At 44.9% G+C, this 13,224-nt stretch overlaps 1 protein-coding gene across 3 annotated transcripts in view; it reads left to right on the forward strand.

Annotated features, from left to right (window-relative positions):
• Positions 1 to 13,224, forward strand: part of robo3 (roundabout, axon guidance receptor, homolog 3 (Drosophila)) — a 224,556-nt gene that overhangs the window by 109,505 nt on the left and 101,827 nt on the right. For all 3 annotated transcript variants that reach the window (XM_067971051.1, XM_067971053.1, XM_067971052.1), the window contains exons 5-6: positions 993 to 1,131; positions 2,170 to 2,297. In XM_067971051.1, coding sequence (XP_067827152.1) covers positions 993 to 1,131; positions 2,170 to 2,297 — 267 coding nt within the window. The remainder of the gene's footprint in view (positions 1 to 992; positions 1,132 to 2,169; positions 2,298 to 13,224) is intronic.

Genomic DNA, 13,224 nt, shown 5'->3' on the forward strand with positions numbered 1-13,224 from the left:
CCCTCTGAACGCCAGCATTTAATAGTTTCTCATCATTTAAAAAATATTTAGTTTTTCTATTCTTCCTACCAAAGTGAATAACCTCACATTTCCCACATTATATTCCCACTGCCGCCACCTTGCCCACTCACTTAACCTGTCTATATCCCTTTGCAGATTCTTTAATGTCCTCCTCACAGCTCACTTTCCTACCTAGCTTTGTATCGTCAGCAAACTTCGATACATTACACTCAGTCCCTTCATACAAAGTGGCCAGGGCATCACACCTACAAGAAACCAAATGAGTCAGAAAAAGTTCTGACTTGTGAATGTTATCAACAATAACTAATCCTGTTCAATAAGGCTTGGTCCATGCACTTGTTTTACAGTTGCAGACAGTAACTACTCCTCAGCTATCTCTACCTGTCCTAATCACTGAAGAAGGACTGCAAGAGCTAACGAAAGGCATCCTCAGCCACTCAACCTAACAGTGACCATATCACTGGCCGCTTAATTTTAATGGGTCAGAATCACCAATTCTGATGTTGTCTAATGGCTGGAGCTTGGTCTACATTCACAGTTTGGTGGCAACCTTGGTGTCGCCATTAATCGTACCATGTTGGCCAAAGGAATGCTGTTCACCCGCCACTGGCAGGCATGAATTTTGTGCCTCGGACTCCACCCAGATACCAACTGTTCATGGATTTGGAGGGCAGCGATGTGGAGCGTGGAAATGGCAGGCCACTTTCAAATGCTACTGAAAGGCAGACCAACAGCACACAGGGAAGGTAAAAGGGGAGGGTGATGCTCTGAGGTTCAAGATCTGAAGGAACGTGCTCTCCTGGAACCTGAGCTCCTGCGCAAAAGTATCGTAAATGGGTTATCGAAAGAACAAGTTGAGAAAACCCTCAGTCTGAACTTCTGCGCTGTGAATGGGAATGTTTCCTGTGTGTTGCCTTTTTCTGTGTGCCCTCTGCTACTTGTTCTGATTCTTCCCCTCACTAATCGCACAGAACGGCCGACCTTCATCAAACGTCCTGTAAATCAGGTGGTCCTGGCAGACGACACCGTGGACTTTCACTGCGAGGTGCATGGAGACCCCGTGCCAACCACCCGTTGGCGCAAGGAGGAGGGCGAGCTGCCACGCGGAAGGTACCGGAACCCAAGCATTTTAATGCTTGTTAGAATTCATTATATTATTCCCAATCATTATATTATTCCCAGGCGATGCCAATGATGCTTTTGCTAATTGGTATGAAAAAGCAGTTTGGTTTCATGTCATGTTCTTCATTGCAACCGGATAGAGTGGGAAGCATTCCAGTATCTAATTAATTTACCACATAACTCTTACACCCCACTTGAAGGAGCTTTAAGCCATGAGTACAACTCTGATGGTCTGTTGGTAGATTTCCATTGTGATACTGAGCCATACAGAGTTGGAAGGTTTCAGATTTCCTGTCTGTACTGATCTCCCCCAGTAGAAGGGGTGCTACAACTCCCTCAGCACCCCAGGGAGACGGAGGGGAAACAAATTGACCAGAGCTCTCATTCCCGATCACTACCCAGTGATCCCTGCTGGAAGTGTAGACGTTGGGTGCAGACAGGATCTGCCTTTGTGTTATGATGCCTTCTGTGCTCAAATCTGTTGACGATCATTGTCCAATCTGGCAAGTGAAGAATGGCCAGTTGAGTGAGGTACCAGAGGTGGCTGGCATTTGGGGATCTGTACCCCAACAAAAGTGAGCACCTTCAAGACAGAAGGGGGGAGAAGGCAAACAAATTGGGGGAAATAAGAAACAATGGGGGTAATTTTTGACTTTGTGCGATAGTGTAAAACAGGTGATAGCGAATTGACAGCTTGTTTTACCCTCTGCCCATTGAAGTCAATGGAAATAAAAATCAGGAGCGATGTTAAACGGGCTGCTGATTCTCTACCACCAGTTTTACACTATCATTCAAGATTAAAATGACCCCCAATGAGTGTAGCTGTGTTCTTGTGACACCATTCAGTGAACTGTTTGGTTAATTTTTGTTTTGCACCAAGATGTACAGTAAGAGGCCAAGAAAATTCTTTCTACAAAGAAATAGGCCATTTGGCCCAACAGGTCCATGCCGGTGTTTTTGCTCCACGTGAGCCTCCTCCCTCTCTTCTTCATCTAACCCTATCAACATATCTCCTGTCTCCTTCAGATTTGAGATTCAGGCTGACAACAGCCTGCGGTTGGTGCGAGTTGGCAGCGAGGATGAAGGAACGTACACCTGTATTGCAGAAAACAGTGTGGGTAAAGTTGAGTTCTCAGGCACTCTGACTGTACACGGTAAGGAACTCTGGGTTGACGTTTTCAAACTGAAGGCTAGTGTAATTAGAGGACGTGTTTCCATAGCAAAATGTGATCAAATTCCAGGGATCTGAGGAGTGATTGGTGGGGTGATTCCGTGATCCGTCATTCCCAACCGATGACAGAATCACCTCACGTGCAGGGAAAGTCATGTGGGAACATGCAGCATATCTGATCTAGGTTTGACTTGAGAGTGCAAACTTAATGAATGCTGGGTGGCGTTTCTGTGTCTGGAGAGTTTGACTCTTGATTAATGAGCCTTGACCGTGAGTATCGGCTGCCGGGTTGACCTTTGGTAGGGCATCTCGGTGGAGCCTAACGCTACCTTCACCAAACGTCCACACGCCCAACACGAGTCACCAGACTGGCCGCGGCGCCCCTGGGCCGGGGAGCAGAAAACATAAGCGAGGAAACCGCCTCCTCTTTCTCGGCCAGTATTGGGGAATGTGCTGGTGTGGCGGTCGGGGGAGGACCGGATGGGGCTCGGCTACGATGTCTCTAGTATCAAATAAGCTGCCCGCACTTTCAGTCTAGGCTCCACCTGAAGAAGGGTGAGTTGGGCAGGGTACCCGAGGGCTACTTATAGAACCACACCCCTGCAAAAATCAACACCTGAGGAGAGACAAGGGGGTAGATGTTGACTTTGTAAAACGGGCAATAGCGAGTTGGCAGCCCATTTTCTATCTCTCCCAATTTTTATTTCCATTGAAGTCAATTAAAGAAATCATCCTTCTCTGATGTTTTTTTTTGTGCAGGGATGGTGGGGGTGGAATGGTGAATACATTTGAATAATTATGATAATTAAATACCACACTCCATGTCCCTTGAGGTCGAACAGGTTTTTCCCAGTCCTGAAAGCTGCTTTCTGTTGAGTGACGTTTGGGTGATTGTAACTGTAAATGGAAAAGTTTTTCTGGTGTATGGTAGGAGGCTGAATCTCTAAAAGGCTCAGCTTGATTCAATTATCAGGTCAGTTCAGTCCTAAATGTTCCTCTTGTTTAATGGCCTCGTGCTAGGAAGCAATGTCTGAGAGCTTGATCTCTTTCATTTCTGTTTGCTGGAGAGTGAAATTCAGCTCCCACTCAAATCTAACCTTAAAATTACCGATGAACCTTTCTCTGCTAAAGTGTGCAATTGCCAGGGATAAAGGGATGCTCCAGTGATTTTATCTCATCTGATTGATTGTCACTCGCTGGCCAGCAGTACACCTCCAATTACAGTGTTCCTGGAATGAAAAATGGAGACAAAAATGGAAATGCTAAACCACGGAGCCAGGTGTTCAGTTTTGTTATCTGGCTTAGTTCACAGCGTGAACTGGATTACTTTTTAAAATTGATTCTTGGGATATGGGCGTTGGTGGCAAGGCCGGCATTTATTGTCCATCCCTAGTTGCCCTTGAGAAGGTGGTGGTGGGCCTTCTTCTTGAACCACTGCAGTCTGCGTGGTGAATGTGCTTCCATATTGCTATTAGGTGGGGAGTGCTAGGAATTTGACCCAGTGATGTGAAGGAATGGCCGATATATGTCCAAACCAGGATGGAATGTGACTTGGAGGGGAACTTGGAGGTGAAGGTGTTCCCAAACACTTGCTGCCCTTGTCCTTCTAGATGGTGGAGGTCGTGGGTTTGGGAGGTGCTGCTCACTATTTGAGTGGGAGGGGGAGAAGGAGCTTCACTCATGTTTAACCTAGAGCAATGCTGATATTTCAGGTTAATTACTCCCAAAATGTCCATTGTTATTGAGGGCCCGGTGGTGTAGTAGTTATGGAACCCCAGAGGTTATGAGTTCAAATCGCACCGTGGCAAATTGTGAAATTGAATTCAGTACATCTGATTATTTGTAGACTAATACCAGAAATAACTGACCACTGGTTTGCTAAAGTCCTTCAGAGAAGGAAACCTTCCAACTCTGCGCACACCCACGTTGACTCATAATGCCTTCTGAAGTGGCCTAGCAAGCCCCACCACCTAGCGTGATCTACATCCTCAGAACCAGTAAACAACAAATATGCCGTGCTGGTGATTAGTCTGGTCAATGTATTGCTCATTGTGTAACTGAGTCACACAGGCTAGGGAGGTTCTAGCTTCAACCCTCAGTCTGTGCTGTGCCGACTAATCGCAGTAAGAGGTGCTACAATTGGTGTCAAAGTCCCTAGGCCAAAGTGAGTAAAAACCAAGCAGGGTTCCTGCTCCCGATGACGATCTCATGGCTGCTGCTGTTGTGATGCCCCGGTTCAGAGTGAACCTAGTGAGAGCTTAGGATCAGGTTGTCTCCTCAGGGAAAAGGGGAAAAATATAGAGCCAGCCAAACCGTCAAAAAGAAGCACGTTATGTCAGTGTTAAACTTGCACTGCTGTGTCTGTGTGGTTGAATCATGATAAATGCAGAAAAAATCAGGCAGAAAATGTTCCATGTGGTCAGGATTGCTATAAACTGCAGATAAAACCAGCCTATTCATAAACCTCTGTAGTGCAGCCCATTAACTGGCCAATGGGTGATTCAATGTGAAGATAATGATAAAGAAAACCCACTGAACATTGTAAAATGTCTGGCTTTATTCAGGTGCAGTTTAATAATGATTTGGCCATATATTTAGTAATAATTGGTGCAACAACAACTTGCACTTTATATAGTGCCTTTAACAAAGTAAAATATCCCAAGGCGCCTCACAGGAGCACAATCAGACAAAAATTGACACCGAGCCAAAGGAGACACTAGGACAGGTCATCAAAAGGGCAGAGTTTGATGCAGGAACTCTGATGGTCTCTTCATTGACTTTTTTAAAATTCTGGGACATGGGTGACACTGGTGAGTCTACATTTATTCCCCAGCCCTAAAAAGAGATTGTTTGCACAACTCAGTTGTTTGCCAGGCCACTTTAGAGGGCATTAAGAGTCAACCAGGTAGTAATGGAAAAGAGGCCATGTTGGATTGGGGTGGCAGGTTCCTCAGGACATTGGTGAAAGAGTTGGGTTTTTAAGACAATCTTCAGCTTTTATGATAATTTGTGGGCCAGCACCACAAATAAATTATCATTTTCATTGAATGCAATTTCAGATCTTGCCATTGTGAGATTGAAACTCACAACCCCTGGGTTACTAGTCTAGCACCATAACCACAACAGGACCGCCCCCACTGAACCCAGCTCAGATCACTGTGTCTTGGAAACATTTATCTGTGGCCAACTGTCTTTAGGCGGCTCAAATTAGATGACACCTCAAACCAACTGTTTTAGGAACATAGGAACATAGGAACAGGAGTAGGCCATTCAGCCCCTCGTGCCTGCTCCGCCATTTGATAAGATCATGGCTGATCTGTGATCTAACTCCATATACCTGCCTTTGGCCCATATCCCTTAATACCTTTGGTTGCCAAAAAGCTATCTATCTCAGATTTAAATTTAGCAATTGAGCTAGTATCAATTGCCGTTTGCAGAAGAGAGTTCCAAACTTCTACAACCCTTTGTGAATTGCTGAGTTAGCTGTACACAAGCCGTGTGGTAGTTAAGCCATTACCACTTGCCTGAGTGCCTTTGTGCTTGGGAGAGGAACAAATTAGTCAGGGTCCCTTTCTCCTGATTGCTGACCAGTGACTCCTGGTGGAGGGCGCTCATAAGTGGACATTGGGTGAGGGCAGGAACAGGCTGATCTGTAATGCCCCCCACTGTCAAATAGCTATTAACTACAGGCTAAAATTGAAAGCATTGGGCTGTAAGAGCTAAGTGCAATAAGTCGATACCCATCACAAGTACGATGTATTTGCCCAGATTAAAGTTAGTTAGAGAAACTGTGAAATAAGTCGCCACCTAGGCCTAAAAATGGCTGTAGCAACCAATGATTTCAATAGTTTAATAGGTGGTGAATAGCTGTACAATTCACTACAGGAAGACAAGTAGTTAGTTCAAACTTCACTACAGGAAGACAGGTAGTTAGTTCAAACTTCACTACAGGAAGACAGGTAGTTAGTTCAAACTTCACTACAGGAAGACAGGTAGTTAGTTCAGACTTCACTACAGGAAGACAAGTAGTTAGTTCAGACTTCACTACAGGAAGACAAGTAGTTAGTTCAAACTTCACTACAGGAAGACAGGTAGTTAGTTCAGGCTTCACTACAGGAAGACAAGTAGTTAGTTCAAACTTCACTACAGGAAGACAGGTAGTTAGTTCAGACTTCACTACAGGAAGACGGGTAGTTAGTTCAGACTTCACTACAGGAAGACAAGTAGTTAGTTCAAACTTCACTACAGGAAGACAGGTAGTTAGTTCAAACTTCACTACAGGAAGACAAGTAGTTAGTTCAAACTTCACTACAGGAAGACAGGTAGTTAGTTCAAACTTCACTACAGGAAGACGGGTAGTTAGTTCAGACTTCACTACAGGAAGACAAGTAGTTAGTTCAAACTTCACTACAGGAAGACAGGTAGTTAGTTCAAACTTCACTACAGGAAGACAAGTAGTTAGTTCAAACTTCACTACAGGAAGACGGGTAGTTAGTTTAAACTTCACTACAGGAAGATGGGTAGTTAGTTCAGACTTCACTACAGGAAGACAAGTAGTTAGTTCAAACTTCACTACAGGAAGACAGGTAGTTAGTTCAAACTTCACTACAGGAAGACAAGTAGTTAGTTCAAACTTCACTACAGGAAGACGGGTAGTTAGTTTAAACTTCACTACAGGAAGATGGGTAGTTACAAACTTCACTACAGGAAGATGGGTAGTTACAAACTTCACTACAGGAAGATGGGTAGTTAGTTCAAACTTCACTACTGGAAGACAAGTAGTTAGTTCAAACTTCACTACAGGAAAAGACAGGTAGTTAGTTCAAACTTCACTACAGGAAGACAGGTAGTTAGTTCAAACTTCACTACAGGAAGACAGGTAGTTAGTTCAAACTTCACTACAGGAAGACAGGTAGTTAGTTCAAACTTCACTACAGGAAGATGGGTAGTTAGTTCAAACTTCACTACAGGAAGACAGGTAGTTAGTTCAAACTTCACTACAGGAAGATGGGTAGTTAGTTCAAACTTCACTACAAGAAGACAGGTAGTTAGTTCAAACTTCACTACAGGAAGATGGGTAGTTAGTTCAAAAACAATAGAAAAATCTTTTGTTAACTGAATTCAAACCTTCAGTAACTTTGCAAGAATTTCACTTGAGGTGTCCCTCAATAAGATGTTCTTATGCTTCAGCAAAGAAAGGTTCTAAAAACTTTTATTTCCTTGTCAAAAAGTTCCTAGAGTTCCTGGTGTCTGCTGGCACCTCGACTGAGGAACCCTGGGACCATTGCAGTGTTCAGTCAAATGTTTATATTCAGCTCTCCCCCATTACGCACATGTTAAGGGCAGGGTGACTTACAGAGCATCAGGAGCCATGTTCAATTCTCCGCCTGTACCGAGCTCAGCCTGTAAAAGCGCTGCCCCTGGGCTAGGGAGGGGAAAGTCGGCTAGAGGTCCTCAATTCCTGATCACTACCGAGTAACCCCAACTCCCCCATCCACCCCGGTCGAGTAAGGACAGTATGAGATTCAGCCGTGAAGCCCTCTGTGGTTGAGCAGCCTGCTGCTATCACCGTCTAAGGTCACACCTGCTTGGGCAGGTGACAGTGGAACCATACCCCACCGAGAGTCAGTGCCTTCAGGTGAGGAGGGGACAAAAACGGCAAAAGAAATCTAAGTTCAAAGCCTGTGAGCTCAATTTTAAAATGGAGCCGGGAAAGGGCAGGGAAGGGGTCAAATTGAGTTCGGAAAACCCAATGGTACGAGTTTCCCGGACGTCCTTATGATTTTGACGTAAGGACGACTTTTATATTTTTTTGCCAGTTTCCCGTTCGACTGACCGGCTGGTCTCAGTCGGATGGGAGACTAGCCAGGGAGAGGACTTCTTCAGGTAAGTCTGCAGGTAAGTCTTTGTTTGTATAGATGGGGGGGGGGGTGGTGGCATGGGGGGCACGGGTGGGCAAGGGGCATGAGTGGGCATAGGTGGGCACAGAGGTTGCAAGTCATGGGGGATAGGATGAGGGGGTCAGTCACAGGGGGTTGGTAGGATCGGGGGGTTATTGCGGTGGTCCGCAATTGTTATGGGGGATGATCGGGGTCGGGGGATTGGAATCGGAGTGTTAGGGTTGGGATTGGGATCGGAGGGTCGGGGCTGGAGGATTGGGGTCGGGGTCGGAGGATCGGGGTCGGAGGAATGGGGTCGGGGGTCGGGGGGTCCATGATCGGGGGTCGGGGGTCCATGATCAGGGCTCAGGGGCCTGCGATCGGGAGGTCCGCGATCGGGGTGGGGGGGGGCGGTCAGTGTAGGTAGGCTTGTTAGACCTGGGGGAAGTACTCCTGCTCCTCCAGGCCCACAAGCTGTGCCATTCTAGGAACTCACCTGTTAGTCTCGGGCCTTCTCGCCTCCTTTCACGAGGCGTAAAACAGAAGGCCTGGGAATCCCGGCCCCCCGGGGTTGAAGTCAGGAATTGGTGAAAAATGGAGGCCTGATGCCTCCTTGAGAGGCTATAAGGCCCAACCCACCTCCTGGGAGCAGGTTGGTCACCCACCCCTCGTCCCGCCCCCATGTAAACCAGAAATGGGCAGGTTGGAGGCTGGTTGGGGGTGGGTCTGAAATGGTGGCAATTTTCAATGCCCCCTCGCCCCCAACCCACCTGTTTTTCACTTTTAAAATTGAGCCTCGTGTGTTTCCCCTGATAGCTGGGTTCGGGGGGCAGAGGTCGGGGTTGCGGGGGGGGGGTCAGACACCAAATCGCGGAAATGCAGTTTCCGGATTCATACCACACGGACAATCTGGGAATGATGGAGATCTTTTTTTTTTATTAATGCTCCACGCTTGTGACGTTATAAAAGCATAAATTTGTTTGATTATTATTTTAAGCGTCGAGTTATGAATAGAATGTGTGACAGGCAGCAGTGAGGATATGATAAATATCTTCACAAGATGAGGCCGACTCAATTACTCATGAGCGCAGAAGACATGAGTGAATTAAACTGAGTTTGACTTGAGGAGATATTGATCACATCTCACTGCTGCTCCTGACATATCCTTTATGTATTTGTAAAAGAAAATTATGACATGTTTTAATGCAGTAGGAATGTGGCAGTGAGTAGCTGGATTGAGATCACAATTAAAACCTAACGATGACTTTACATTTTGCTTCATGCTCAATATCTGGGTCAAGTGATTTGGCGCAGCTTTTCCAGACTTATCGTGCGTAAAATGATCTGCTGCCAAATTATCGTACGGTCATATAAAAAGCCCCGGAAGCAGTGATTTGACCAGTTTCATTCTGAGTGGATCTAAACGCTAACTAATCACTTGCTGTAACAAATCACTTGCCCTGACCAATAGCTAAAGTTAACATTCCCTGCCGTTATCCATATTTAAACCAACATTAATGCTGCCATTGTGTATGAGTTCATTCATGAATTTTCCTTAACATCTCATGTATGTTTTTCTTTTATTTTTTTCTTTGTTTCAGTTGGTCCATTCAGTAAGTATCCATTTCACCTCATTTACTTACTGGTGCATGCTGGGTTAGGTGGAGGTTATTAATGAATGGTTTTAATCTGAGGCATGTCCTAATCTTTTGGCTGAGCCATCATCTGTTAAACGGCTATTGTTAGGGGAAAGGGCCATGCAACCGGTATTTAATACACAGAATGATCAAGGTCCAATTCTTTGGACAAAATTTCATTTTTCCATAATTTCATCCACACACTGAGAGCAAGTGATGATTCCTGTTTACGCGGAAGCAGCCATTAACTCATCTGGAGAAATTGGTAGTGTTTGTGTAGCTTGATGATGATGTCACGGTGCTTGTTGCTGTATGCTGAAGTACATGGGAGATCATTGATGCCAACGTCGGTGCCTCTTTATTTAAGTTTCGTTGCAAGGGAATAAAAATAGTTTTTCTCTATTGATTAAAACGAGAGAGTTAATAGAAAATACACACAACTCCAGGATTTCCATGCACTTCATCCAGCAAGAGGGGTTATGACATCATCATCGGGGGACAACAGCCTGTGTGTGACCTCTCAGACAGCTGCAATCAGGTGACTGGACAACACCCATCTTGAAATATGATTTTGTGTCGATTCTTGCAATGAAGTAATAGCAGGTGCTGATGTTTGTGCAAGTGTTTGCAGTGCATTGTGTAGAAATAAATTGCAACCTGACATTTTTCTTCAAGGAAATGTATTTTTAAAAAATTACATAAGGTCTACAAAGGTCCTGTGGTTAATGTTTTATGGTCCTTGTTTTCTAGTTTGGGGTGTTGAAGAGTTGGAGGGCTATCTTTGTGCAGTTCTGGTAGGACAGGATTGGGCTTGGATCTGATGTGTTTCCCTCCTTCCCCACTCCTTGTGATCAAACAACATCTGCCATACATTTTATCATCTCAGGCATGAAGAATGAACCTTTAGTTGAGGTCCTGCAGCACTGTCAGTGGCTGGGGAACTGTACCTCGGCAAGAGTCAGTGCCTTCAGGAGAGGAAGAGAGAAGATTGAGAGTGGGAGAGGAACAAAGGATGGATAGTTGAAGTGCTGCTATAAAGGCCAGCTGGTGACCTTCATTACTAGATTATTAGTTTACTCTGAGCAACTCTAAAATTCCCCTTAAATCATGGACACCTTACTGCTGCTACAGAGGATGTTCTCCCATAATACTGTGTGTCAACAGAGCATGCTCAGAACAGTAATGAGATAGTCCCCATTGGAAACAGTCTGGGATGGGTCCAAAAATAAACCAGCACGTTATCAGTCTAGCATCTAAAGTCAAGCAGGAAATGTACTCAGCTGAGGGAAACTGGATTAAATATTTAAAGGGGCCATGCCATTAGGAAACCACATACAGGGGATTCCTGTTAACAAAAGACCCTTACACTACAACACAGCCTGTTTAATAGTAAGAAATCTGATGGTGAACAAGGCAAGAATAGCACAGATGCTGGAAATCTGAAATGAAAAAACATAAAATGCTAGAACTACACAGTAGATCTGTTAGGGTCTGTAAAGAGAAGACAGGTTTAATGTTTTGGGTGTAATTCCTCGTCAGAAGTGTCCTTTCTCTTTACGAACCATGACAAACCCACTGGTGTGTTTTCAGCATCTTCTGTTTTTGTTTCAAGACCACAACTGTTTTTATAACCACATACCTCTTTCTTACAATCAACATTGCATGTTCAATCTCTAGCGGCATCTTCAGACACACTTAGATACGTTTAACCTGACAAAGCAGCATCAGTACAACACGGTTCAGTGCATCCCGTTAACATCTGTGCCTTGTATAGCTATTTTAGTCGAGTGTTGAATTCTGGATTGGGCGAGCAGGGTCCAGTCCCAATCTCCACACACACACACACACACACACACACACACACTCTTACTTAGGCTACTGAAAAGGGGGGGATGAACTTTTATGGGAAAGAGGGAAAGTTATTGACTGGTGGAGGGGTCTTTAGCTGCATCATTGAAATGTGCTTTCTGACTGAGGAGCAATGGTGACATCTTCATTGGGAATTGCTGCTCCTTGGCTGTCTCACTCTCCCAACTAATGGGCACATTGCAGATGAAGAATAGAGGGAAAAGGAAGGAGAGAAGATCACCCAAAAACAATGTTCTCATTCTCTTTTTGCACACTATTTATTTTTTCATTTCCTCCAATTCTCGGTCAGGAAAGGATACTCCTGGAAAAGAGCAGTGACCTATGAGCTGATACTGAGCAAAATCATTCATTTCCTAGGGATAAGAAAATTCAACTTTTGGGGACATCTGTCAGAGTTTACCCTGGATATTCATTGCTATTCCCATGGATGTGCAGTATTGTTGGATGGCCACTGAATGTCAATAGAAAACTTGTTTATTGGGTGTATGTAATGGGAAAAAATGGCTTTTGTGTGCCCTGGCTTGACTTATTTGCAGCTGCCCATTCATCAGCTTCCGTGTGTCCATCCTAGATTTGGTGCAACCCAGTAAAAACCCGTACCTCTTATGAGGCCTGTTAGCTCCAATAGTAGAGGGTTAAACTGTGGCCTAGCCAAAAGCATCCATGTCTCAGTCTCCACATATCCTCTTACTCAGGTTTACTATTGACATTAACATCATGGAGATTAACATCTGGAGTAACTTTCCGGGAAGCAGATGTGTAGCTTCCCGGAAGGACTCTCAATAATGTTTTCCCTGAGTAAACCAAGGCAGAATAGCACACAGGACAAAAAGCATCCAATCTCAGAGAGAGGAAAAGTGAGTTCATCCCGCTAGAATCTTATCCCTGCCAATCGCAGAGGTGGATTGCAGTTGCCATATTTCCTTACCTTGGGAAAAACTCAATTTCAAGGACACTATCTCAGCTGCCTTTCCTTCTGCCAACATTATTGGAAGTGCTTCATTCATTTTTTTGATTTAGCCTTGGGATGTGGGCGCTGCTGGCCAGGCCTCATTTGTTGTCCATCCTTAGTTGAGGAAAGAAAGAACAAACTTGCATTTATGTAGCACCTCACGTGACCCCAGGACGTCCGAATGCGCATCACAGCCAATGAGATGCTTTTCAAGTGTAGTCATTGCTGTAACGTAGGAAAACGCAGAAGTAAATTTGTGCACAGCCAACTCCCACAAATAGCAATAAGATAAATGACCAGATAATCTGTTTTTGGTGATGTTGGTCGAAGGATGAGTGTTGGCCAGAACACCTCCCCTGCTTTTCTTCAAGTAGTGACGTGGGATCTTTCATGTCTACCTGAGATGGGAGATGGGGTCTGGTGTAATATTTCATCTGAAAGACAGAACCTTTGACAGTGCAGCCCTCCACACCAGCAATGCACTGAAGTGTCAGGCCAGATTATGTGCTCAAGTCTCTGGAGTGGGGCTTGAACCCAGAATGTTCTGACTCAGATTTGAGCATGCTACCACTG

Source organism: Heptranchias perlo, chromosome 33 (assembly GCF_035084215.1).
Source record: "Heptranchias perlo isolate sHepPer1 chromosome 33, sHepPer1.hap1, whole genome shotgun sequence".
Taxonomy (NCBI): Eukaryota; Metazoa; Chordata; class Chondrichthyes; order Hexanchiformes; family Hexanchidae; genus Heptranchias; species Heptranchias perlo.